This window comes from Coturnix japonica, chromosome 19, assembly GCF_054131305.1.
Source record: "Coturnix japonica strain WE chromosome 19, WE-NBRP24, whole genome shotgun sequence".
Lineage (NCBI taxonomy): Eukaryota > Metazoa > Chordata > Aves > Galliformes > Phasianidae > Coturnix > Coturnix japonica.
In genome coordinates this window covers 13,908,436-13,935,455 of record NC_140681.1, presented here as the reverse complement: position 1 = coordinate 13,935,455, position 27,020 = coordinate 13,908,436, and the positions used below count along the sequence as shown (strand labels likewise).

General features: G+C 45.6%; 3 protein-coding genes and 2 long non-coding RNA genes across 10 annotated transcripts in view; 3 read left to right on the top strand and 2 right to left on the bottom strand.

The window, feature by feature from the left end:
* The first annotated feature begins 623 nt into the window (after window positions 1-623).
* LOC107323204 (uncharacterized) lies at window positions 624-18,562 on the top strand. 2 transcript variants are annotated; one of them, XR_004309422.2, is made up of 3 exons: window positions 698-1,026; window positions 1,461-1,576; window positions 18,427-18,562. It is a non-coding gene; the product is annotated as an uncharacterized LOC107323204 (long non-coding RNA). The 2 variants fall into 2 exon arrangements; XR_014935841.1 differs by lacking the exon at window positions 18,427-18,562 and having other exon boundaries at window positions 624-1,026; window positions 1,461-3,531.
* DPM1 (dolichyl-phosphate mannosyltransferase subunit 1, catalytic) lies at window positions 4,397-8,607 on the bottom strand. Its single transcript, XM_085519849.1, has 9 exons — window positions 8,474-8,607; window positions 7,871-7,970; window positions 7,646-7,679; window positions 7,234-7,310; window positions 7,096-7,121; window positions 6,573-6,668; window positions 5,842-5,910; window positions 5,453-5,567; window positions 4,397-4,730 (listed from the first exon to the last, which is right to left on the bottom strand). Exons 1-9 carry the CDS (start codon window positions 8,578-8,580, stop codon window positions 4,626-4,628), a joined length of 729 nt encoding a protein of 242 aa, XP_085375975.1. The 5' UTR covers window positions 8,581-8,607; the 3' UTR covers window positions 4,397-4,625.
* On the top strand, window positions 8,667-10,402 carry MOCS3 (molybdenum cofactor synthesis 3). Its single transcript, XM_015882055.3, has one exon. It carries the CDS (start codon window positions 8,667-8,669, stop codon window positions 10,167-10,169), a length of 1,503 nt encoding a protein of 500 aa, XP_015737541.3. The 3' UTR covers window positions 10,170-10,402.
* KCNG1 (potassium voltage-gated channel modifier subfamily G member 1) lies at window positions 14,557-26,083 on the bottom strand. 3 transcript variants are annotated; one of them, XM_085519847.1, is made up of 4 exons: window positions 25,972-26,083; window positions 21,518-21,633; window positions 19,564-20,367; window positions 14,557-19,059 (listed from the first exon to the last, which is right to left on the bottom strand). In XM_085519847.1, exons 3-4 carry the CDS (start codon window positions 20,320-20,322, stop codon window positions 18,283-18,285), a joined length of 1,536 nt encoding a protein of 511 aa, XP_085375973.1. In that variant the 5' UTR covers window positions 20,323-20,367; window positions 21,518-21,633; window positions 25,972-26,083; the 3' UTR covers window positions 14,557-18,282. The 3 variants fall into 3 exon arrangements, with proteins under 3 accessions (XP_085375973.1, XP_085375972.1, XP_085375974.1); XM_085519846.1 differs by lacking the exon at window positions 25,972-26,083 and adding an exon at window positions 25,627-25,756; XM_085519848.1 differs by lacking the exon at window positions 25,972-26,083 and adding an exon at window positions 23,809-24,456.
* Window positions 19,149-27,020, top strand: part of LOC107323218 (uncharacterized) — an 86,559-nt gene continuing 78,687 nt past the window's right edge. For 2 of the 3 annotated variants that reach the window (XR_014935843.1, XR_014935842.1), the window contains exons 1-3: window positions 19,149-19,400; window positions 19,816-19,936; window positions 21,929-22,033. This is a non-coding gene — a long non-coding RNA (uncharacterized LOC107323218). Of the gene's footprint in view, window positions 19,401-19,815; window positions 19,937-21,928; window positions 22,034-23,305; window positions 23,360-27,020 lie in introns of those variants that run through there. The other variant, XR_014935844.1, reaches the window with a different exon arrangement.

Here is a 27,020-nt window from a genome sequence, read left to right as displayed (position 1 = left end):
GGGGCAGAGCGGGGGGCTCTCGCGAGAAGGACGGACGGGACCGGCGGCGGCGGCGGGATCTACCCCGACCCGCCAGGAGGCGCCGCGCCATAAGGACGGAGCGGGAGCGGCACCGCCCGGTATCCATCCGCCACCGGCCGGGACTACAGCCACACATGGAGCGGGGGGCACGCGCCTGCCGGGACACGTGACCGCGCAACACGCACGTGACCCCGGGGCCGGCTGCGCGCCGTCGCGTGCGGCGCCTCAGGGAGAGACCGGGATGAGCGGAACGAGGAACGGCAACGAGTGGAGGGGAGCGGGGAATGGGGAGAGATAAAGGAATGGGGAGTGATAAAGGAATGGGGCAGGATAAAGGGGGAGGCTTCGAGCGGGGCCGGGGGACCCGGGGCAGCCGGAGGTGTCAGGGTGTGGAACGAGACTCGCAGCGCCGAAGCAGGCAGCGCTCGGCCTGCAGCCCGGCCCGCTCCGTGCCTCAGAGCGCGGGATGAGGCGGCAGCGGTACCTGAGGGTGAGCACAGCGCGAGGAGCCGGGCGGGACATGGGGGGAATGGTGACAATGGTGACAATGGTGACAATGGTGACAGTGGTGACAATGGTGACAGTGGTGACAATGGTGACAGAGCGCGGTGTGTTCCAAATCACAGAGCAGCAACGCGCTGCTAACACGGCTCATCCCGCCAGCCTGCACCGCTGCTGTCCATTCACATCGGTACCTTCCATAAAGACCTCAGTGATGATCTGTTACCTGGCCTAAGAATTCCTGGTTGGACTGTGTGGAAGCGAGAGCACTGTGTGCAGATCATACCTTCATCTCACCAGCCTCCTCACTGACACCCATCAGTGGCCACAAGAGTCAGTAGGTGTCAGAAAGTCTGTTTTACAACAGAATGGACACGCACAAAACTTACCTGCGACAGCAAATTGTGTTTTAGTGGAAGAAAGGAGGGTTTGTGGAGCACTAACACCTAAAAACAGCCCTGGAGTCTGCGAGATGGATGTAGGAACACACGGCAGTGCCACGAGGTGAGAGGAGCAGAGCTCCATAGAATAGAACAATGAGATTAGAAAAGTGCTCTGAGCAATTCCCCCAGAACTGACAACATCAGGGAAACTCCAGCTGGAAAAAGCTGCCCAGCCACGTTGTGATGGTGGCACCCAGCCCAGAACCGGGGCCAAAACGTGTGGAAAGCTGGGTCAGTCAAATATCCATCATCCCTTGGAGGTGATGTTCCGCCATGACAAACCACACTGTGTTTGTGGATGTAAGACTGATACCTTCCATGTTGTCAGTAATGAATTCAGATTGAGGAATTTCTTAATGAAAGATGTAAACTGAAAGTCTAATTAAAAATCGCCTCACTTCAAAATTTCAATAACTTAGCACTCTCATGCAGCTCATCTCTTTCACTTCTCCTACATTCAGGCTCTAATACCAAGTAATTACATTATTTTAACAGGATCAGCCCATCTAAAGTACCGCCACATGCCTCCCCTGCAAGAGCCGGCAGGAGGGAAAAATGGAGAGGAAACAAGAACTCTGGGCACATTTGAGTCAGGACATGAACTTCACCAGGTAGTAAGTCCAGTCATTTCTTTGTAGATTGTTCTTGCACACATGGTGGGCTGGAAGGCAGCTGGGCACTCTAGCAGCAATTAGGAGCTCAGTCAAGATCTTTCCTGTTCTGGAAAACAAATGTGGAAGTACCATTTAGTGCTCAGATCTTTCTGAATGATACCAATCACAGTACATAAGATGCTATGCATAGCCACTGTGCCTGAAGCAAAAAGGTGAAACTTGACAGGGTCACAGAAGAGAAAATGATACTCCAGAAGTTCCTGTGCTTTAGAGAAGTTCTGCTATTAGCTTTTGTAGCCATGTCTTCTACAGTGTGACACCTTGGGGGACTGTGTCATAACACAGTGATGATGTCTGATAAGCAATCCTCTTGTCTGTGTATATTCTGTTCTCATTGATCCCAATGTTAAAATGTGCAAACTGCTCTGAAATGCTGACTGGTGAAAAGCTGCTGCTGAAGTCCAATGTACTGAACTCGGTAGACAATCTGTCATTTAATTCAGTTGTGCCAAGATTTCAATCCATGCTTATGCTAGTCATCTTGATAGACCCTTGGATAAATATTATTGATTAGTCATTGCTATTTTTTACTGTTGATACACAGAAGGTTGTGCAGCCTTGCAGTTGGCTTTCTACACAGTCCGTTGGAAAATCTGTTTTATTCTGTTGCCCATATTGGAACTAGGCACATCTTTACTGCAGGCACAGATTAGAGATTCGTATTTTAAAAACAAGCCAGAACTGAAGCCAAGTTCCCACTACTTCAGACCAGACGACTCTTCACCCCAGTACCCAAACAAAATAAACTAGGGATCTTATATTGATACTGATTTCCAGTTCAGTTGGATATGTTAACTAGGACCTGGTTGTGAAGAAGTGGTTGTCCCAGCTTTGGGATTGTATTGATGTAGTCAGAAGGATTCAGCTTGTCCTTTTGAGGTTCACATGACTAAGAGTGAGAAATTCTACATCTCAGGGCATGAGCTTTGGGAAGTGTTAAGGGCATGAGGAGACCACAGCTGCTCACAGCCCAGCTGTTACTGATCAGCTGGTAAGTCCATTGACAATAGGTGATATCCACTTCAGCAGCCCCTAGGAGTGTTTCTTTTCAAAGCTGGAGCTTTGGTTTGTACAACAAGCATCTTCAACACAAGCTTGTTTAGGTCACTTAGCACAGCTCTGACTAGAGATGTGCATTGAAATGTCCTCAGAAACTACACAGAGTGCAAGCGCCTCACACAGGTTAAAGATAATATAATAGACTGTGTGAAGCACTGTGCAAAACTTTGCAACCTGTTCATTAACCCCAAGTTGGGACTATATTCTTGCAGTTTAGCATGTGCTCTGGCTTCTTTCATGGATACGAGCAACTGAGGCTGGTGTGAGAATCTCTTCATGTACCACAGTGACAATAAAACGAGAGGTCTCTTCCCCATAGCCTTGCCTGTTTGCCAAAGGAAGTGTTCAGTTTGCTGCCCAGAGGAAAGGATGTTACTGGTACAAAATGCAGCTTACCTTCTCCCTCTTTGTTGGCATGCCCAGCCAACACAGCCATGATATACACAGATTTAAGCCAGGAAGGAACTAAAGCTCCTGTTCTTGCCAAATGATTGAGTGCGAGCAGACACAGATTCTTAAGGAAGTATAATGGAGAAAGTAAAGTACATTAGCAGTACATTGTGCTTTCATAGGAAATGAATATGGATGTAATTAAGAAAAGCTGATTTATGCGGAACTGTAAAACCAGGGACATAGAGTGAAAGATTTCCTGTTAACGTTAATTCAGGGATTTGTGGTGGCCAAAAACAAGGCAAGCAGAGCATTGCAATGTTATTAAGAAAGGAACTGAAACCTAAAATGCTGCTGTATAAATCCCTAGTACGTGTTTAAGACGTTGCGTGGAGCTCTGGGCACTCGACCCCTAACAACAGAATTGTCATCTGTTACTCGTATTGTGAGAACTGGTGGTGGCTTCTGTCTGAGGAACTTAGAAATAACAAACAGGACTGAGTACGATCTGGAGAAAAAGCACGTCTATAAAATAACACACAAGAAAACAGGGAAACGGTAGGGAATATGTGATGAACTTAGTAGGTGACAGGTTTAAAGTAGAGTTCTCCTCAAAATCCTTGTACGAATCGCTGAGCTCACTGCCCAACGATGCTGCAGCAGCCTACAAAGGGATTCAAAAAGCACCGGACTGACCCACAAACCATGACTGCGTCCGGACCTTTGTGACCTCTGGCCCTAGAAGACCCCGTATTGCTGACTGCTGCTGTCTGGGCAGAGATCATAGCAGCTGTATTTCTTACTGCTTAGAGACAGCACAGCTATCCTCACACAACTTCTTACGTTACAGGCCAGTGTTTTCCTACAATACGTTTTCTTTTGTTTGTTTGATGCTAAGCATTTCTATAGGCAGTGTTCCAAAGAGGCTTGTTTAAAAGAATCTGCAAACAGATTAAAGTAACTTGAAGATTTCACACAAGATTTCAGTGGGCTTCTACACCCAGAGATTGTTCAGATATTTCTTCTTAAACAACACAAGTTGTTGTCAGTTTTGGAAAAACAGCTCCACTCAGCTCTAAGAGCCATGGATGGCTGCATTGAGGAAAGAAAGCAAACCCAGTGCTGTATATTGAAAATACCATCTGCAGAACACAGAACAAAGATAAGAAACTCTATATTTATGACCTCTCTTGCCTTTAGTTCAAAATCATCTTTAAAATTCTGCTGAATAATGATTTATTTCTAAATGCAACAGATCATTTAGCTCTGTTTGTGTTCTTCATCAAGACATCATCATTTATACAAAAGTAACATCGGGTGTATGTCTTTATTTTGACTAGTTTCACATACAGTTCATTTATTTTGAACAGTGCATTTTGCAATACAGTCCATTCAGTTAATTACTGTTGGTTCATCTAACTGTTAGTTCATAGCAGTTCTTCTGGTCACCAGGCACATTATCATTCTGCTGTTACGTGCTACAAACCACAGCGATGGCAGAAAGTGTTTCTCTAAAAAAGTAATTTAGGAGCAAGTCTTATGTGGTAGCAAACAATGTCAGGAGTCCCTTTAAGAAGGAGACTATTTCATTGCCTCCCAGCTTAGATTCTCCATAGACACGGTCAACAAATGAAATAGGAACCTGTGGGGAAAAAAAGCAAAATTATTTTAAAGGTTCAAAACATAATGAGAAATTCTGCAACACAAAACCAAACCAAAACATGGCCATGCTACAGCATTCTTACATAGGTGAGGTATGAAAGCACCCAGTCGGCTTCCTTCATCTCAGTTCCTCTTATAAGGGCTTTAATGATACCCAATGTTCATATGGAAATGCAATACAATTTAGAGAGTGAAGTGCCAGAATAGAGCTCTCCAGCAGTTCACGGTTATGAAAATGGCAATGAACTGTTTCTGAGATTTGGCTGCAAAGAGAATTCCAGTGAATTCCAACACTACCAAGAGCAATTCAATTAAAAATAACAGGCAACAAATAAGACCGCTGGGAATACAGGATACAACTGCTGTTCTTTTTCAAGGACAGTAGAGAGCACATCAAAAATTTTACAAGTGGGAAGTTGCAAGAGCTGGAAAGCTGGAGAAGAACACAAACCAATGACAGAGGGCAATAAATCTGAAGCAGAATCAGGTTGCTGGAGAAAATGCAATACTTTGAGACAACCAAGCTACAAGTGTCTCTGCAATAAAGAGGAGGAAAAAGAAAGCTCGGTGGAAGGTCACTATAAGGTCCCTTCAAAGCCTTCTCTTGTCCAGGCTGAAGAGCCCGTTCTCTCAGTCTGTCCTTGTAACCTGTAACTGCATTTAAATGGAAGTACAATACACTTATCACAAGTTTTACTCTACCTCTCCGATCGTATATCCCAGCTGTCTGGCCCGAACAATCATTTCCATCTGGAAGACGTAGCCTTTAGAAACACATTTTTCCATCAATTTCTGTAATACTTCTTTTCTGTATAACCTGAAAGCAATTACAAATGAAATGAAACAAAGCACTATTTTTGAATTTCAGAAATCAACGCTCTGCATTTAGGAACCTTAACTGTAATCATTCACTCACATCACCATCATTTAAAAAAATAAGTAACAAAGTCATTGGAGCATCCTGCATTGTATTTCTTACACCCTTCTCAAATAGAAGAGACAATCTTCACTAAAGAAGGCCTGTTCTTAGTCCAGTTCCTATTACTTGAAATTAAGAAACTGCTATGGAGTTTATGACCTGCACACCATACCTGAAACTCCCTGTTAGATCTGATGCACCCGGCCTCAGCAAAACCTGAGTTAGGAAATTGGCGCCACGACTAAAAGGAAACACAAATGTCAAAATAGCCCAGCTCACAATGCAGGAGGATCAAGCAGAGTTTCTAGAAAATAAGTTTAAAAATATACATATATGTAGCTTAATATGGAGCACTTACATTTCTAATGTTTTCATTGCTAAATTTTATTAATGAATGTTTGTCTTAAAGTGAAAACACAACATTAAGATTTTCCAGATTTAAATGATTATTGAGCTACTGAAGGGAAAATGAGTTTTAGATTGTTAGAAATGAAAAATGTCACTATACTTGTAAATCAGTTGTGACTACGTAGCTCACAGCTATCAGATGTGCACATGCTTTACATGATGTAAAAGGATAACTTGGGAACGTCCATTGTTTTCACCTTTTCTCAAAGGTGAAAGATGATGAGGCAGAAATGTCCCACATTGACGCAGCTTTGTACACTGAACCAGCCAACTGTTCTATCATGAACTTACTGCTACATTCTTTCCTGATGGCTTTAACTGAAGACAAACTGTGCACATTTCTATTACTTCACACCATTTTGCAGTACCCGGTACAGTTCAACTCACGTAGATTTTTTGTTTGAGAGCTGTACTTGGAGTTCTTATTAATTTCTAAGTAACAAATTTAGGTGCAGATGTCTGGGGAAAAAAAAGAAAAAACAAACCACCACTGACCTGATTAATTTTCTTTTCAAGTCCCAGCCATATACTCCTCCATTTCCTTTGTACCTTGTTCCGGATACAATATCAAAATTGCCTTCTTTCTGCTTTCTATTAGAAATAGGTTTTTATCAGAAAAACAGGAAGAACATTTGTATGAAGTGAGTAGGAATTGCAAAGCAAAAAGGATCACTCAGTATAAAATGTGCAACTTTAAACAAATAAATAGAGAACGCAGCAAAACAAGCCATGACCATTATGCATTTTAAAAGCAGTTTTCTGTTCCTTGTAATGGTTGCTCAGCTCAGAAGTACCGTGTCACACATGTCACACGTGTGCTCTGTTAGTTTAAATTTGGGGATTTTTAGTCCAGTTGGAAACTTTTTTTCCCCTGAATTATTTTGGAACAAACCCAGTGAAGCCCCATCACTTGTACTGGAAGTGCTGCCCTGAGCATTTCTTACTACAATGAGACAGCTCTCAAATCTTCCTACAAAACAATGAGCATTTACATGTTTAAACTAGAAGCAGCACCCACCTGATGAACTCTGGAATAAATTTTGGCTGAAATATAAAGAACACAGATTAGAGAAAGGAGTCCGGAGGGTGGGGGGACATAAGGGAAAATGTAATTATAATGGATTAAAAAAATATATATATGTAAAATACAGCTTACATGGTGAGACAGGTCAGCATCCATAATGACAATGAAGTTCCCCGTGGCGTGCTTCATTCCGTGAATGTAGGCAGTGCCTGATGAAAGCAGGACGGAAAGTTTCCTTCTGTATTTTAACATACGTGATCTCCTAAACTCAGCTTTATCTTCTGGTTTAAAATCTTAAAGTTTCACCACAACATGATTAACCAAATGCTCCTAAAATGATACGTTGACGGTCAGATATTAAAGCTGTTTCCCCCCTTTTAATTCAGCACTAGTTTTTATAGCCGTTACCCTTGTCACTGCACTAGAAATGCAGAGGAACAAGCCCTGGTAGCAGGGTGCTACAGAACTGATGTGTCCAGAAGCAGCGCGGGCACTGCTCATCTCTTTATCTACTTACTACAAACCAGCAGGAACCAGCACTTACCAAGGCCCAACTTTTTTGGTCTGGGTCTTAGAAGCTGCAAGACATAAAAATATACATCAATTGAAGAACAATTTCAATTACTTCTGTGACGCCTTAGAATTCTATATCTTTAGGTATAAAAATACTTGAAAAACTCATTTTCATTTGTTAAAAATCCACGTGGTACATAAAAATGAACTAATCAGAGACAGAGAGACAGGAAGAGCAGAAATAACAGCAACTCACGATGGTGTCGGCCCCGTACAAGCGCTGCAGCTGCTCGGCGACCTGCTGCGTCCCGTCCGGGCTGCCGTCATCTATGACGATGATCTCGAAATCCGTCCCGCTGAAAGCACAGCCGGCCCGGGAGCGGATATCAGCGGATATCAACAGACACCGGCGGATATCAGCGGATATCAACAGATACCGGCGGATATCAGCGGATATCAACAGATACCGGCAGATATCAGTGGATATCAACAGATACCAGCGGGTATCAACAGATATCAGCGGATATCAACAGATACCAGCGGGTATCAACAGATATCAGCGGATATCAACAGATACCAGCGGATATCAACAGATACCAGCGGATATCAACAGATACCAGCGGATATCAACAGATACCGGCGGATATCAGCGGATATCAACAGATACCAGCGGGTATCAACAGATACCGGCGGATATCAACAGATACCAGCGGATACCAACAAATATCAGAGGATATCAACAGATATCAGCAGACACCAGCGGATACCGGCGCTTCGTACAGCGCGACCCGCTGTGCGGGCCGTTTGACGCGGTGCCCGTTACCGCAGCGCTCGGATCTCCGTCCCGTCCCGCCCGTACCTGCTGCGCAGGGTCCGCTCCAGCAGCCACACGACCAGCGGCAGGTTGTCGCGCTCGTTGTACGTGGGCAGCAGCACCGACACCTTGTCGCCGCGCCGGGCCGCCATGTCAGCGCCGCTGCGACCGGGGCCGGCGGCGGGGCCGGAAGTGTCCCGCCGGAGGCGGAAACCGGGTCCGCCCGCTGCTGTCAGACATGGCGGAGGCGGCGCGGCTGAGGGATGAGATCGAGCGGCGGGAGCGGGAGCTGCGGGAACTGCGGGAACGGCTGGGAGCTGTCATGGAGGGACACAGGGATGGGACCGAGCGGCGGGATGATGGGACCGAGCGGCGGGATGATGATACTGCCCGGCGGGATGATGATACTGCCCAGCGGGATGATGATACTGCCCAGCGGGATGCAGCTGATGCTGCTGATGCTGCTGATGCCGCCGACGCCGTGTTCCGTGCCGAGCTCCCCCCCGTGCCCGGCCGTTCGGCGCTGAGCCCCGCCGACATCCAGCGCTACAGCCGGCAGCTGGTGCTGCCCGAGCTGGGCGTGCGGGGGCAGCTGCTGCTCGCCCGCTGCTCCGTGCTCGTTGTCGGCTGCGGCGGGCTGGGCTGCCCCCTCGCCCAGTACTTGGCCGCGGCCGGCGTGGGCCGCCTGGGGCTGGTGGATCACGACGTGGTGGAGACGAGCAACCTGCACCGGCAGGTGCTGCACGGGGAGGCCCGCACGGGGGTCCCCAAGGCCGCGTCCGCCGCGGCGGCTTTGCGGCGGCTGAACTCGGGCGTGCACTACGTGCCGTACTGCGGGGCTCTGAGCTCCCGCAGCGCCCTGCGCCTGGTGCGGCAGTACGACGTGGTGGCGGACTGCTCCGACAACGTGCCCACCCGGTACCTGCTGAGCGACGCCTGCGTCCTGGCCGGGAAGCCGCTGGTGTCGGGCAGCGCCCTGCGGCTGGAGGGGCAGCTGGTCGTGTACAACTACCAGGGCGGCCCGTGCTACCGCTGCCTGTTCCCCAAACCGCCCCCGCCGGACACGGTGACGAACTGCGCGGACGGCGGAGTGCTGGGCGTCGTGCCGGGCATCGTGGGGTGCATTCAGGCCTTGGAAGTGTTGAAGATCGTTTCGGGGATGGGTTCCACCTTCAATCGGTTCATGCTGATGTTTGATGCCCTGGAGGGCCGGTTTCGCAACATCAAGTTGAGACCGAAGAAATCAGACTGTGCCGTCTGTGGTGACAATCCGTCTGTCACTGCCCTTCAGGATTATGAGGCGTTCTGTGGTTCTTCTGCCACAGACAAATGTAGAACTTTACATCTGTTGTCCAGTGAGGACAGGATATCTGTGGAGGAATACAAACAACTGCTGGATGAGCAAGTTCCTCACGTGCTGCTGGATGTTCGGCCACAGGTTGAAGTGGACATCTGTCGCCTGGAACATGCTGTCCACATCCCTCTGAGTAAATTAGAAGAAAAAGACAAAGAATATCTGGAATACTTAGAAAAAAGAATTTGTGAAGAAAAGCAAAGAACTGATGGCCAAGCGTCTTTTCCTGTGTATGTTGTTTGCAAATTAGGAAATGACTCCCAGAAGGCTGTAAGAATTCTGCAGGAGTTACCCGACAAAGAATTTGGTCCTATATTAGCGAAGGATATTAAAGGGGGGCTCATGACTTGGGCCAGCAGAATTGACCCCACATTTCCTCAGTACTAAAAATCCCAATGTTAAAGAAAGGATGAGTGTTAACAGTAAATTCTCTAGAGTTTAATTTTCTTTGTGCAGCACCTACATCACGTGAGTCAAATGAGGTGTAAATGCTCTTTTAAATAGTGTATTTTTACGTTATATGTATTTTTATAGATGCTTGGTTATTATTTTTTTAATGTAAAAATACGAAATGATTCATGGAAATGGAAAGAAATAAATTCAGTGGTTCTTATTTAAAAGTGAATGACTGGTTAATTGTGCATGTGATAATTGTTTGTTTTTAATGACTAATGCGTTATTTTATTATGAAGAGCTACGTACATCGAATTAATTCTCGTAGATAAGCTGAATGAATAAGAAATAGCTTCACAACAGGGTGGTGCCAGAGGCCTTATCATGTATGCATAGCAATTAAGCAATTATACTAATAAAGATATAGGTTCCGTTTTAATTTCTGAAGAGGAAAACAACACCTGCCATGAGCAGTCTGCATTACACGAGGCGAAAAAGAATATTACCGTTACAATTAATAGTCAAAAAGTATATTATAACAAAATAAGTTGTGGAACATCCACATCACCTACTTTATTGTAATGTGCCATGGGTTTTAGCAGTAACATACATTTATTTATTTACAGAGAGGTCTTTGTAGTTTAGAGGACAACAAAAACACTCAAGGCCAAGACAATGTAATTGTGATAAGTAACATGAGAGTTGTGAGTCAAGGCCATTTAAGGCAGGGTGTCAAGGCTTGGTTGAATTTGGGTTTCGGGAATCAGAAACCAGAGAGACTTACCTGAAACGACTGACCTGTTTTTCATTTTTCTGTGTTGAATGCAATGGCAATGATTCTGTAATGTCCGACCTACTGATGCTAAACCCTTGGTGGTATGTCATACATCTCCTTGACCTGCAGAAGTGATCCTTTTCAGTCATTGAATGCAAGGTGAACCTATGAACCTTTCACTGATACTTCTGGGGACAGGATGAAGGCTGATTGTAAATGCGTGCTGCTTCCAGGAGATAGAAATTGTGTTTATAGTCTTTTCCTGATGACTTGTTAGGGACAGATTTACAGAAACTGTGAAAGAAAAAAGAGCTGCTATGTTTGGTGTGACATTTTGTTGCTGTCCACTTGTCTGTGTGGGCTTGTGGAAGCACTACACAAATTTTACTGTCTTCAAGAGGTGCTGGACTCTTGGGAGATGATGTGGAAAATCAAGAGCCAGAGAATTATTATTAAGCCCAAATTGATCTTATTGGAAGTTTACCTTTCATTCTGGCTTGATTTCAAACACTGCAAACACGTGTTGATTTCACACCAGTCATAGCATATCTCCAGAAGTTCTAAGAGAAGCAATAAAACTCATTTTGTATTGTTGCCAAAGTACCGTCTAAATATTGGTGCATGTTGTAATTGTGAATAAAGATGAGCTGCTTTATTCAAGGAGCTTACAGTGCAGTGAGTCTGATGTCTCACCAGAAGGGGTCAGGGCAGCCAGCACTGTCTTTCTTTTCGTCTCTGTCTCTTGATGTTGTGAGGATTCTTTTTGCTTCTTTGATCATATTCTCTTTTAAAGTGGCTGACTGGATTTTGGCACAGGAACTGCAGGAAACAACTTCCTGGTGGAGGTTTAGAAGAATAGACAGTGGCTGCAGCATTTGTTCTTGATTACGTGTTTGAATGTCTCCCACATGTAGGTCTTCAGGATTCGGGAATAGACTTAAATACACAAACTTGGTTTCTCCTGAGACATGGTGGTTATTTTAAGGCATGGCAAATCAATCTGGTCTAGCCTTTGTGTAAGTCAAAAATATATTTAACACATGACATTAACGTGCCTTGATAAACTGAAATCTTCCTTATTTTGGTTGCAGGAAACTTATCTCAGAACTCCAAGAAGTTCAACACTCACCTAATATTGAAATGTGTTATTTCAAACAAAAATTAGTGTGTCTGTTTGGTAGACAAATCTATAAGGGACGTGTCCAAAGCAAGTTCTTAAAGTTCAAGTACTGCAATTTTAGCTGTGTGAGCATCATCTTCATTATCCTATTTGTAAGCATAATTTTGGGTCAAAATCTAATTGTTCAGAACAAAACTGTGCACTGGAAGCTGGAAATGCTGCAAGCTCAAGTTTCTTTCTTACATTTTTGTAGTATGAGAGCTCTGTGCTGTGCTTTGTAAAGTTATACCAGGGAAGCGAACTGTTCAGGATGTTTGCTAGGTGGCACTGCTGGTTTGTAAACCAAACCGTTCCCTAGGCCTTAACAGATGCAGTTCTGCCTTAGCAAGAGCTGAGGTGTGTTTGTACAAATGTACAGTTCTTTTGAAAAAAGACCAGGGAAATAGAATGGCACAAAGCAGGGAGATGGAATAGTACGTACAGCATCCCAAGGAGAAATTGGAACTGTACTGATCTGTCTGGAGTGTTTTTGAGAAGCATCATTTCTTTCAGAGCCTTGACCTGAGTTTTTCACGTGCCACGTCCAATTCCCCACTAAACAAAGTGGGCCCCTCTGGTTAGTAAAATAAATATGCTAAAACAAAGCTTAAAAAAACCTCCTCTACTTCTCTTGTTTACTTTTGCTGTAGGCAGCAAACTGGTTATGATATGAAATACTGATAAAACCAGGACAGAAGTGCTGATAATGAAAAGAACTTGTCTTTGGATTTCTGGTCCAAAGTAATCTGCAGTTTGCTTGTGCTTACTGAGCTCTTCTGGTGAAGAACAGGAGAGGCTTAGACAGGCACAGCACATCCTATGGCTAAGATTTGCTTCTGGAGCAAACAAGCCAAGTTTTGGGAGGTTGTTTGTGGTGACTTGTTTAATGCTGTGAAAATTGGCTGCCTACTTCAGTTAAAATAATGCAGTAATTTTCAAATGGCAGGTTTAAATAAGAGGAAGATACTTTGCTAAAGAGAGCAGCTGAGAGAAGGAGAAAGAACGGCAAGAAATCAAAAGCAGGGATAACTGGCTGCCGACTGACTGGAGTTCCTCAGAGGAAGCATCAGTTCTTCGAACTCCTAGTGGACACCATATGGGCGCTCATTTCCTTCTGTAGTCCAACAGACGAGTAAAATATGAACATGTATAGGGGTAGCTGCATTTGGAGCACAGTTAGCAAATGTTAATGTAAACCACAAGGAAACACACACTGGTTTGTGGTATTAACCCCTGGTGGTTTTGCTACCACTGTTGAAACATACCAGCCCCGTTGCTTGCCTTACACTGTGGCTTCTGGTCTGCATGGCAGGAAAGTCTTTTCAGCTTGCCCATTCTCTAGTCTTTAAGCACTGCTGGGTTAATTCAATCTTGATTTCAGAATGTGTTCCGCATGGTTGGCTCAGCTGAGAATAGAAGCCAGCTGAGATACATTTGTGACAGTGTCCCTGTACTGTGAGATACCTGCACTTCTGCTATTTCGTGCAGGTGGTAAAACTGAAGAACAAAAAATAGCTTCCATCCAAAACGGCACCTGTTGTGAATGTTGTCAAAAAAGGAAACATAATTATCTACTGCAGTAGAGCTAGTGTATGGCAATACAAGTTTCCCAGTCAGAAATATATCCATTCTGTGTCAGGCCTACTTAAAGGTGCCGTTTATCTATTGAAAGCTTCAGTCTGGCTGCAGCTGTAGCCAGAATGAAGACATGGAAGGGTCTGCCAAGGTACAGGAGTGCAGGCCATGATGTGCATGGTTTTGGTTCTTCCCTGGGAAGATTGCTCGAGGATCAAACATGCAGAGGGCTGCTGCTGTTTGTGAGTGGACGGGATGCTGGGCTACAGGTGTGGCAGCAAACAGTGGCCCAGCCTCAGGACAGCCCAGAAGTGTGTGTTGGCTGCAGCTCTTGCTAATGGGAGCCTTCATCTCTGGACGAGGAAACCTGCAGTGGGTGTTCTGTGGCTGCTCTGGCCCAAGGCCCCCCTGTGCCAGGAGCTGCACTTCATGCAAGGTGCCCATGCTGTTGCTAAGAGACCGAAGCTCAACTCTCGAAGAAAGGTTATTTCCAAATATAAAATGGCTTCTCTCATAGATCTGGCTGGGAAATGAGGTCTCTTATGCAAATGGGCATTCACCAATTCATGAGCAATGAAAGGCAGCTCCTGTTTTGTGTAGTGGACTGCTGGCTTAACAACAGAAAGGTCTGAGACTTAGGAAGGATAAACTCAGACTGAGCTGCCTGGAGCGGCCCGAAGGTGGCAATGTGGGACCCTCGATCGGCCCTCACTGCGGAGCTGAAGCATCCCCTGATTCTACAGCCCTGCGATTTCCTTGCCGTGCCTTTGGTAGAACTGATAGCAGTCATGGTATCCTCAGTGATCTCCAGGGAGTATTTCAGACGATATGAGACGCTGGATCATGAGAAAGAAAAACAACAAGCAAAAAGGGAGGAGGAAGTTCTGGTTTTATTGTTAATAATTATTAAGCCAAACCGACCATTTTTTTTTCAGTGCAGTGCAGGCAATGTTCTCCTTCACCTGTGGGATGTGCATTTATCTTTATTTGTGGTGTATGATTTTACATTGTCCTGCTGACCGATCCCATACAAGAACTGCTGTCCTGAGGACTTACACTCTAATGTCACAGGATGAGACAGAAAGCACACAGAGCTGAAGTGCCTGACTGGACTGGCAGCTGGGATCTGAATCGATCTTCTTAACTTTCCAGTCCTTTAAATGATCGTTTCTATGTTAGCAACACTGAGATCATTAGCAATGCTGAATTTGGCTTATTAAAATACCACAGAGGAAGTGGTGAGTGGGTAAATCTCATGTTAAGCATTTTCCTGTGCTAGTAATAGAACATCAGGAGTGTACTTTTGTTGTTGGGAGTGATGCTCACCCTCTGTTGTGAACTCCAGCTTTTGGCAATGAGGCCATGACTTCAGGCTCTCTGGGAAGGGCTTAATTCAAATTTTGGCTGAGTGTCTACAGCCCAAAGCGGGAAGACTGAGGGGTGAGCTTTTGTTCACTGAGAGACTCCCATGAACTTTGGTTAGAGTAACAGAGAGCTGCAGCGGTACCAATGAGAACCTTCTACAGCAAAACTTCTTTTACTTTTGCATTGGCCATTTGCACCCATTTGTCTCACCTCCTGCAGGTGGTTGTGCCTGCCTATAGCACTGTGATAGTCCTTAAGAAGCACACAGAAAGGAGAGCCTAACACTGTATTACTCAAAATTAATACAGCTATTGCTGTTTGAATTTGTAGTGTATGTACTTCTGCAGTATACACAGGTTAATATAAATAGCAATGCAAGTCTATCTCTGTTGGAGACATGCACCACTCTGTCAGTGGGAATTCTAACATTCTTTTGACTTCATAAAAGCACAAAGTGTTCCTATTGGAACTTTCTTGTTGACTGCACATGCTGTTAAAATGCAAAAGGAGTGATAGCTGACTTGGTAGCTGTCAGCTGTGCCACTGGAAACAGTCAGCTTTTGGATCGGCCCATGATTTTCATGAATTTGACTAAAATCTCAGATAATGTACTCTAAAGAGGCATAATCACCTTAAATGTTCCGCCTTCACAGTAAAAGCTAGAACGCAGCATGTGGGTTTCATACTAACGTTGTGCTCTTAAGACGTATATCTGGATTTATTTAGCATAAGAACTGCAGTATGCATTACCTTGTATAAAACAGAAGCAAGTTTGTTACAGTGATTCATAGTGAGACGTGTTGATGTGCTTACAAGTGATGTGCTGCCAAGCACAAAATTGTATAGGGGCACATCCTGCCAGGCTGAGCTGTTCCCGGCTCAGGCAGAGCTCCCAGCAGGGGGGATGCTGTCACAGGTTTGCTCTACCAACACCCAGCTCCAGGGTGATCTTTTTTTTCTGGACAAGGACTTGAGAATCAAGTTATAATTCTGGGATTAAAAGAAAGTGACACACGAAATAAATGACCATTAACTCAATGTAGAGACACGAAAAAATGGATGGATTTGTTAGCAAGAATAAAGGGGAAATAAGCTTAGATTTTATTTGGTGAGACTCAATTTCTCCCTTCTCACTCCCAAATGTATGGCTCAGTTTGTCACACGCAGTCTGAGATAGGCAACTGTTGCTCACAATCTAATTACCACTTCTTTCTGTAATGAATGCTGACACAAAAGGAGAAGGATGTATAGCACTTGTATTGAAGCCAATGCTACAGATGATCAAACATTTTTGAAATTAAGAGTATTCTGGATGGAAAACGTGTCCCTTTTTTGTCACGATGTTCCTGTTTTTTATCCAACTCTAATTAAAGCTGATGATCAAGAGTGAAAAGCTGGTTACATTCCTAGCTCTGGCACATAATTAATCACCAAGAGTTTATGTTGGGTGTGTAAGCTCTCTGTAGGAATGCTCCATAGGAATACTTTTCTACAACAGAAGATTTTTAGAGCCCTAATTGTTCATAAAGTGCACTCTTTAAAGCCTTGGAATTATTCCTTAAAAATAAGGATAGCAAAACGCCTTCAAATTTCACTTAAGATATTTGAAATCAAAACCAACGTAATGAAGGCTTGACCAACCAGCTTGGGCTGAGGAACGAATTCTGTGGTTTTTTGGCCCTCATCTAAAACACCAAACCATCCTGTCTGCTGGAACTCCCAGCAACCTGCTCCAGAAAGACCAGTCAGCAACAGGGCTTCTGCAAACTGGATTAGAGAAGCATCAGTAAATGTGATGGGAACTTCCAAACCTCCTGAGCTCCTAACAGTCAATGCAGGGGGGGAATTGTAAATGCAATGCAGTTCATGAGTTTCTCTTTTCTTTACCTCTGAGCACACAAAGTCAAACAAGTGGATTGCATACTTCTTTTTTTTTTTGAAGTTCTGGAGTTTGTCTCCTGCGTTGTTACACAAACCACAACAAATGGGAGGTCTGGCATTTATCTGCACAGGGGCAGGTGCCAAACCTGAGCTCCCCCCTGAGCCAGGTACCGCCCCAGATGTCAATGAGGAATCTGGACCGACCCACCTGTGTGGATAAATATTACACAGTTGCGCTTTTTGGCCTTAACTGCATTTCTGTAGCCTGTTCAAAGTTTTCTCCATTACCGTGATGTCTTTAATACTGGTAAAAGTATAGTTAACTTTTAAGTCCCTCATGATGGAGGACAGGAAAGGATAAAGCTGTCAGCACCCCCCGCTCCATGACTCAAATGATATTTTCTTTTTTTTTTTTCCCCTCATTGGCAACTTCCCACGACCACATATTTTCTGCTCCCTCTGAAGAACCCAATGCTGAATGTGAATGGGTAGCTGCAATATTGATTTGTCAAGCAACAGTAGGGTGTTCCCTGGAAACAGACCTCTCTTAATTCTGTTTCATATCTGAGGTAAAGTAGAAACATGGAAACAGATGGTAGGGAACGACTGGCATCTTACCATGCACATTTCATTTGATTTGCAGCTAGTCTCCCCTTGATAATATTAAATGCTACAAAACTCAGAAGACTGCTCCTTGGAGTCCTGCATTCAGTGACACAGGATCAATACTGTAACATCATTTAAATTTTGAAGCTGATGAGCTCTAAGTATTTGCATCTTCAGTGAGGTTATGATACAAACAGCTCGGCTCTGTTTTGTTCTTACCATGATTAGGACTGACTTACAAATAAATGTACGGTTGCTGTTGTGAATGACAAATCTGACTTAATGTTCTTTAAGAGCACAGTGGGACAAACCTCTGTAGTTATTTCGATCATGATCTAAGGCATCTTACTGGGAGATAATTTAGCCATTAATTTTGTTGTATTTACATTATTTATATACAAGAAAAAAATGACAGCCTGCTTAATGATTATATACATTGTGATTCAGTTGGAAAAAATGTGCAGTACAAAAGACAAAACATCCTCTTGAGTACAGAATGGTACGTTACTTTTGTCAGAGAACTTCTCACCCCTAAAGTCCCACTGTGTGATCTCCATGAAAGCCTGGGAAGGTTGGAGGGGAGAAACAGAATAATTGGAGACTTCTTAAAGCACATCAGCTCCTGGTTAACAGCCCCTTTTCCTCCTTTCAAAATGAGGGTTACCTTTGTAAAATGCTTCCAAAGCAAAGTGAAAGATGGAATGTGATGCAACAGAACATTGCTCGACATGAGGAAAAACAGCAACTTAAATGTCATTCACTGCCCTGTTGTCAGTAGAGATACTTGGGAATAAAATATCACTCCCTTGTGAAGCATTGCTTATCTGAGACTTTGTTTTTAATAAGAACTGTGCCCTCCTGTACATGATTCTTTCCTGTTCTTGCTTCAGCTCAATGTAGGAGCGTGAGAACGTGTGGAAGATGGAAGTGACTGGGAATGCCATGAGGAGGATGCCACTCAGTATGCTGCTCAGTGCCACCACTTGGCCAGGAATGCTCCTGGGAACCATATCTCCATAGCCTACCGTGGTCATGGTGATGACAGCCCACCAGTAGCATGCAGGGATGCTGGTGAACTCCTGCGAGTCTGCCATCTCGTTCTCAATGACGTACAGGAGCGGTGCAAACAGTGCGATGGCCACGCAGAGGAAGAGCAGCAGGAGCCCGAACTCCCGGGTGCACCTGCGGGCGGTCAGCCCCAGCGTCTGCAGCCCCAGGGAGTGCCTGGCCAGCCGCATGACGTACAGAATCCTCAAGGCACGGAGTATTCGGAGGACCAGACCGACTTTGTCCAGGTAGATGCTCCCAGAGCTGGGCTTCTTGTAGCCCACCGAAGTGGTGTCTACCAGCAAAGTGATGTAATATGGCAGAATAGCTATTATGTCGATCAGAGTTAACGGTCTCCTCAAAAATGCAAACTTGCTCTTTGCCTGGATGAATCTCAGCAGGAACTCCAACGAAAACCACGCCACACAGACAGACTCCACAATGAAAATATTGTAGCACATCTGGGAACACTCACCCTGCAGGAAAGAGGAGGAGTTTGTAATCAGCACTCGGATAATAACTATTTTAGTTGGTACAGTGACAGGAAGAGAGTTTTGTGGGCTTCTTTAAACCCAAAATATTAAAGGAGTTGAAGCTGTTGCTATGGAAAAACACAATGACAAATTGGAACGAGTTAAAGGCAAATCTTAGAAAAGAACTACTTATTCCACAGAAGATACTGCTTGGTAATTTCAAGCATTCTAAATAGCAAATAAAAGCTTAACGAGGTTTTACAGAAAAGAATGTTTTATAGAAGAATGCCCAGGAACAACATTTTCTTTGGACATAGAACTCGACACGACTGGTTCTTTTGCAGGTAACTGAATACAGTCATATATGATTTCAAATATTCTTTGTGTATTTTTTTTTTCCATCTAAAGGCAGCTGCAAAATCCCCATTCAAATCAACATCATCAGACTTTGTAGCTGTTCTGCTCCTCCCAGCACTTTCCGTTTCCTAACCTGAAAAGGGAACTTACCTTATCCTCCTCCTCCCTCAGGTCAGGCATGGTGCTGATGGACAAATTCACTGCTGTGATAGTTACAAATAAAACAGACAAACAAGCAAACACCTTCCCAGGGAGGCCAGACTGGGGTCGTTCTACCATGTCTTGCAACTTTTTCATGCACAAGCCAATTTTTGTCTCCTCTGCTGTTTCACCTGTTGTTTCATTTTCTATAAGATCATCCTCCCGTTCATTTATTTCTGTAAACTCCTCCATTTTTTGCAGATACCTCCTCTTACAGCACCAGTCCAAGTTGTCTTCCTCAATTCCCCAGTAGAGCAGCTCCTCTTGAAAGGACAGCGCGCACATCTCACGCAGGAGCCGAAGTTTTCCAACCCTCAAAAAGGTCAGGATTGTCCTGAACGCTCCCGGGTTGCGGTCAAAAAAGAACTCATTGCATGTCACATCGTAATCATCACAGATGTTTAGGATGTCATCAAAATTGTTGCAGAATTTTAGTTGTCCCAAGCGTGTCAGTGGGAATTCATCAAGCGTGGTCCATGGGAGCAAATACTTAATGCCCCCTACGTTTATAATAATATGATGCTTCCGATCATCAGGGTGAAAGGCTTTCAGGAGATCCTCCTCAGGGTGAATTAATTTGGCTCTTTGGTAAAAGACGCCCTTGAGGGTTTCTGTTTCTGGGAAGAACGCGTGGTTGAAGGAAGCATCTGAAGCACAGCTCAGGGCACTATAGTCATAATCAGAATTTTCTCCAGGTAGAAGAGTCATCTTGGAAGATAACTTCACATCCCTTTGCTATTTGTTAAGTGTCTTCTGGAATGAAAACCAGATACACGGATCTAGTGAGTGACTGGTTGTTTTTGAGTTTGGAACAAATGTAGTGACTGAGGCTCAAAAAACATTTATGGTTGATGAAATAATTGGAAGGAAAACAGCAGGGGCTGAATGCAGCCAGAAAAAGCTTTCTGGGGAGGCTGTTTTTGTCCAGCCAGGGAGAACTGACTCTCTCAAAGGCTGCCTCCTTATCCAGGAGCTCTACTTGGCATTTCTGTCAAACTAGGGAACTTCTCCCCTCTCACATGCAGTGGTCTCAGTTCCCTGCAGGTATAGATTGAAAACAGGAGCAGTTCTTGCATGTGGCATGTGCAAAAATTATTATAGTATCAGCAAGAACACAGAATTCAAGTGTGTTTTGTAGGAAAGTAAATCTCTTTTTTTATTTAACTATTACAAATAAAAATCCCATATTTTGGTATCCCTTAAGTGTACAGAAAGAATCAGGAGTCGTGCTATAATCAACAAAATACTTAAAAACAGCATCAACAGTATAAGACTTATTTCTAAAAGGCCATTCAGAAACAATTTTGGAAGTTTTGATGATGGCATTTGTACAGAGTTTATGTCTATTTCATGCCGTGGCAGCTCCCTTTTTAAAGCCTCACTTACAGAAGATTGTTTGGAAATACAGAGTTTCTGCACAAATACTGGGATGTTATTTCAATTACAACTAGCACCCTATGCACAGAAATAGGCTGTAATTATACAAAACCCAAACATACTTATGATGACTTTGAAAATCAGGTTAAAATTCTGCTCACACAAAAGCAGCGTGAAGCCCACAGAACAAAGTGATCACAAAGTTCAAATGGGTAAAAATCAGGGATACTGGAAATACTGAACTCGAGCTGCCCAACTCACCTTGATGCAGCTGGTCTGAAAGCCTGCCCTGCACAGAGCTGTGCAGTACTGCTTCTGGGCTGCCCATCTCCACAGCCAGCCACAACTCAATGCATGGAGCTGCTGAATTTCATTTGACAACAGTATGTATCCATTAAGTAGACTGTACAGTGATGAGTAGATATTTGTTATACAAAACTACTTTGACTTCCTAGCCTCAAGTAACAAATACTACAATTAATTCACTTCAATAGCCGTAGAGTTTTGTTCTCCTGGCTGCACTTACCTCCTCTTTGCTATGCACCCTGGGGCTGTATATCCCTGCTAGAGCAGCTTCCTTAAACACAGAACTGTTGTTTTCAGAAGATGAGGTTTATAACCCACATCGATGGTGTTACATACCTGTTGCAGAAGAAAAAATCATCAATACACAACAGCAAAATACTTTAAACACAGCTGCAACTCAGTTTAACAGCAACAGGCCTTCTTTGCTGTATGGGGACTTAAAATATGTTTTCAATAATATGCTATCCCAGTTGTGCTCCAAAACTTCCCAGGAGGATTGCTGTAAATGGAACAGCTCCTTACGTGCTCTTACAAACAGGTGTTCCCAGGTGAGCTCTGAGCAGAGTGAGACTGTTTGGTGTTCCATGTGTATATTCCGGAGTATAAACAGAGACCGTTCATTTACTTACAGGGCCTGTGGTGGGACTGTGGGAGGAGAAAGCCTACGGGACGACACAAGAAAGGGCACGGTGTGATTCAGAGCTTCAAGAGCTGCGGTACCATTTCCTGGCCTGAGGTAAGCAAAGGGGTTGGTTTTGTCACCACCCCAAAGTGTAGTGTCCTTATGTCTACAGCTGGTGCCTCCTAATTGTGCCTGCTGTGCTGAGTAGCTCTGCCTTCACAGTCATTGGTCTGGAAATAATCCCCATGGCAGGGAATGGGCAATTCTAAAACTCCTTTGGGAGAGTGCAGAACTGACAAAATCCCACAGGCTGCACTCAGAGAATCTTTCCTGATCTGCAAGCTCTGCTTTCTAAAGGAACGTTAACATGAAACATAAACATATTAAGAAGTGATATTGGAAGAAATCCTGGCCAACACTGGGATCATCAGCGGAGCATCACAGCACACAGCGGCACTGTGCCCCCTGGAAAGCTGCAGCACTGCGATCAGCGAACAGTGGGAGAAGGGAACATCTGACCTGGCAATTATCTTGACGCAGTCCCATCACAGAAGCGCTCCTAATGACCTAAGAGCTGTTTCCTACCAAAGCATTCCCAGGATCCCATCTGTAGAAATAATACCACCAGGAGTTCAGGCCATGAACTCAGGTTCAGGTTTGATGCAGGAAAAATGGGACTACCCAACATACTCTTCTCCTTAAGAGAGACTGTCGTCTTATTTAGAAACAAGGCTTGTCCCCTCTGCCTCAGCTATGTCTGAAGCAGGGCTTGCCTCAAGAGAATAAAGATTATGATTAACGGAAGACTGTGGGTAAATGGGAACTAAGTTAACAGATTTCCCTTCTGTAATACCAGATGATGTTGGCTAGTAACAACTTGTCCTCTGAATCTCAGCCAGGAAAAACGAGGAGGCAGCGCATCTCTGTGACTGGTTTGATCTCCCACCACATCCATTGTTGACACAATGGGAAGAAATGGGCAGAGATAAATGTAAACGTTTGCGCATGTCAGTCACACACTGTCACCCTGAGGCATCAACTGTGAAACAACAGAGCAAATTAAAATTACTTCTTTCTTCACTTCCAGCTTCCCAACCTGCATGAGACAATAAATTGGGCTAATTAATCCCCTGTGTAAGGCACCAAATGACTGCCTATAGGAGGTGGCTCCTCCTCCTTCCATGGCCAGAACTGGAAGCCCCCAGATGCCATGCAGGCAGCTACGGTATTTGATGCTGCACATGCGCTATTTATGTGGTTCTTTTACCTCCAAAACACCAAACTTTATATCTAAGAGAGAAGGAGAAAATAAGAGCCCATATATGGTCCGATTAAAGGGATTACAGAGATAAAGACACACAGTTCTTTGTATGCTTCTTGTCTTAGGAAGTCACTTCTATGTGATGACGATCAGCGTTCCTTTAAGAAGAGACAGATCTCACAAAAGGTTTGTTGAGTTTTTCTGTTATGAGCTTGAAAAATGCCCGAACTGCCTTATTCATATTCTGCAGGCGTCTGACACTGGGTTAGCTATAAGAAATGCACTGAGAATTAAGGACAACACACTAATATAAGGTCAGAAAAACACATTAGCCTATATCGACAATTTTCCCAGCATCAATGATTAAACAAGATGAACTTCAGCCTTGTGCTACAATAGTAAAATCTTCAGATAAAACTGCTTTGGTAAAGCAGGGCCCAGAGATGCAGCCCCGCCACCTGAGATGGCGTTCCACCTTCTGAACACTTGGGAATTTGTGAATCCCAGCTCTTCCTTCCGGCTGCCTCGCTCATCAGACAGGCTCATCCTGGATAAATCACTTCTGTGAGCTTCTTTCCTTCTGTTCTACTTTATTTATAAGCTCAGTGGGGCAGGAGCTGACTCTTACCATGTTATACAATACCAATCAGTCTCCAGAAACTGCTGTAATCCCAAGGAACTGCCCCAACCAGGGCTCCTGGTGTCTGCCAATGGGGCGGCGTGAACAAGACGTAACATCTTCTCAGAAATCTCTCTCACTCAAGATGATATTCTTATCCATTATGTCTGGTGAAGAAATTGGATTAGAAATCGCTCCTGCCGTCCCTGTCAGTAGAAATTCAGGAAGGGTGCCAGACTCCCGGACAGTGAGGAAAGAATTATTAAAGATGCTCTTCTGAAGTAAGGAAATAGAAATGGTAAGTAACATCCTAAAATTCCACCTCAGGTTCTGTTCTCCCCTTCTCCCGTGTCCTCTGCAGCATTTCAAATTCTGCAGTGCATCTCTGATGTAACCAGCTCCTGCAAGGACCTGACACTGCTCCGCGATGCAGACAATTCAAAGTTGAGCCTGGGTGATAGCAAGCATGCAAGGAGGATGCGTAACTCTCCCTCAGACTCCTCGATCCGTTCCAGTGCCTAGAACTTCTCTCTGCTGCTCTTTACCATTTGTAGATTTGCTATAAAGAAGTTTCAGATTTCAGTGCAGGGAATACAGTGACTGTAAGAAGCAGCTTTGCCGTTCAGTGATCCGGCACTCCTTACTCTCTCCCCGTTTAAAACAGGCAGTGTTTCCAAGCAGTGTTAAACTCATCTCTCCTGACACACGACTTCCATCCTGTATCACTGTCAGGGCGTTCCTCTGAAAAACTTCAAGCCGTGCTCCTGCAGCTCATCACGTAGTAACACAGACCTTCAACTCTGCTAAGTGAGCTACATCAAAGTAACACTTATCAGAATCAACACACAGCACAAAGTCAGCCTGAAAAACACAACATCTGCTAAAGATATTCTCATATCTGCAAACTGCTCTTCATGATCTGGTCAGTGTTCTGATTCAGGGCGTCGTATGACAACCTGCAAACTGAACTGTGACAAATATACACTGCTTGGTGTCTTGTTTGACAGAGCTGAGCCTTATTCTTCTCATAACAATCCGAAGTGAAATAACTTTGCCAGGTGCCTTATGTTCCCAGGAAATGTTCTGGAATACATTGCAGGTAATAACTGCAGTTGTTCTCTCGCAGAGAAATGGATTCATGTTTGAGCAGTTTTAGAAAGGCGCGCTGAAAGTTGCCTTTAAAAGTAAAGGATTTGTCATTTATTCACACAGACGTGTGTTCTGATATTACAATGAAGAAATCTGTAGCCACGGAGCAATTTTTCACGCATGTTTTCTCTGCTTCCTCCCCTCATATTCCAATACAAAAATAATCTGCCTGAAATACACTGTCTATAAAGAACAGTTAATTGCCGACGAACAGAAGCCGATAAATACATCAATAATAAGACACGTCCATCATTTTTAAAAATAACACTATAAAAGACCTTCAGATCCGTCAGAGAAGGAGCTGACACGCAAAGCCTCCACGCGCAGCCACAGGACCCGGGGCGAGGGGCCGAGGGCCGGGAAGGGCTGACGGAGCATCACGGAGCGCCCCGACAGCCGGTACCCGGCACCGCGGCACGAAGCCGGGCGCAGCCGCACGGAGCCGCCGCTGCGGGAGCGGAGAGAAGCGACGCGCCGTCGGGAAGAGACGCCCCCGGCGCGGGGCGCAGCGCCCCCCGCACACCGCGCACCTTCTGCTCCGCCGCGGAACCCTCCGGGAGCACAGCGGGACCCTGCGGACACCCCCCGGCCGGGCTCTGCCCCCCGACCGGCCGCGATGCCCCGCTGTTCCCCGCCGGCCTCCGCGGCTCCCGGAAGAAAAGTTCCCCGCAAACTTGCCTGCGAGTTGCCCGCCGTGCCCGCGGGCACCGAGCGCGGCATCCGGCGGCCCCGCGGCATCAGGTCGGGCGGCAGCGCCGGGCCGTGCGTGCCGCGCTGCGCCGCCGTTGCGCGGTGCGGCGGCGGGGGCGGCCGCGTGTGCGGGCGGGCGGGACGGCGGTCGGACCGCGGCGGAGACGGCGGGGGGGGCCGGGGGAGGGAGGGCGGGCGGCGGAGGGGTCCGACCTCCTCATGGCGGCGGGACCGGAGGCGGCCGGGCGGCTTCGCGGAGCGCGGGGAGCCCGCGAGGAGGGCGGCGTAAGGACGAGCGCAGCGATCCGAGCCCGACTGCGGGACCGGGCTGACCTGACGGCGGGGACGGGGAAGGAGGAGCTCCCGGCCATTCCCTCCGCGGAAACCGCTTCTCTCCCGAGGGCGAGGGGTGCGGGAGCAAAGGAGAGCGGCAGCAGCAGCGGGGACAGGGGGAGGGCAGAGCAGGAGCGGGGAGACGGGACGGGGCCGGCAGCCGGTAACGGTGCTGCGGACCGGGGCGCTCTGCCTCGCCGTCACCCCCGGCGCAGCTGCGGGGCTGCCCGCAGGTGGCACCCGGGGCTGCTGGCGGCATTGGTGAACTTGTGGAGCTCTGCCCGCTCCGTGCGGGTTTGTGTCTTTGCTTCTTTTTCATTAAAGAAGCGTGACGTTCAGTGTGTCTGTCAAAGCATCAATCACAGCATCTCCGTTACCCCCCGTTTCCCCGGCGCCCCTTCGCAATGGCTTTAGAAAAGCGGTAACTGCTCCCTGCTCCGGTGGCATCTTTGCCGTGCACAGTGACGATTAACAGATGGACGCTGATGGCCAAAGATCAGCAGAGCGTTTCCTGTGTCTACTTTTGAATGAAATTTGTACGACGTCCGGGTAGAAACTACTCTGAGTGGATTGAAATCTCTGTTTGAACGCGTGAATTAAGTCTTGGTTCCAGGGTTAAGGAGACAGCAGCATCTTCAGCTCTGCCACAGACCCGGCTGTGGGCAAACCGCTCCCATCCCGGCGCTGCTCCGCACCGACCGGTACCGACCGGCACCTACCGGGCAGCGCTGTCGGAGCGGTGCAGCCGCGCTCCGCGTCCGCCGGTCGGGCCGGTGACCTCAGCGCCTGCAGCCGCCTCTTCCCGGAGCGCCGTGCGCGTCCACCGGGAGCGGGGGGGGCTCGTTTCAACTGAGGACCTTTGTTGCTATGGCGATATAAATTGAAAACTTATACTATAGTCATTTGTGCTTTTCTGTGGCTTTTTTTCTTTTTCTTTTTCTTTTTCTTTTTCTTTTTCTTTTTCTTTTTCTTTTTCTTTTTCTTTTTCTTTTTCTTTTTCTTTTTCTTTTTCTTTTTCTTTTTCTTTTTCTTTCTTTTTTTTTCTTTTT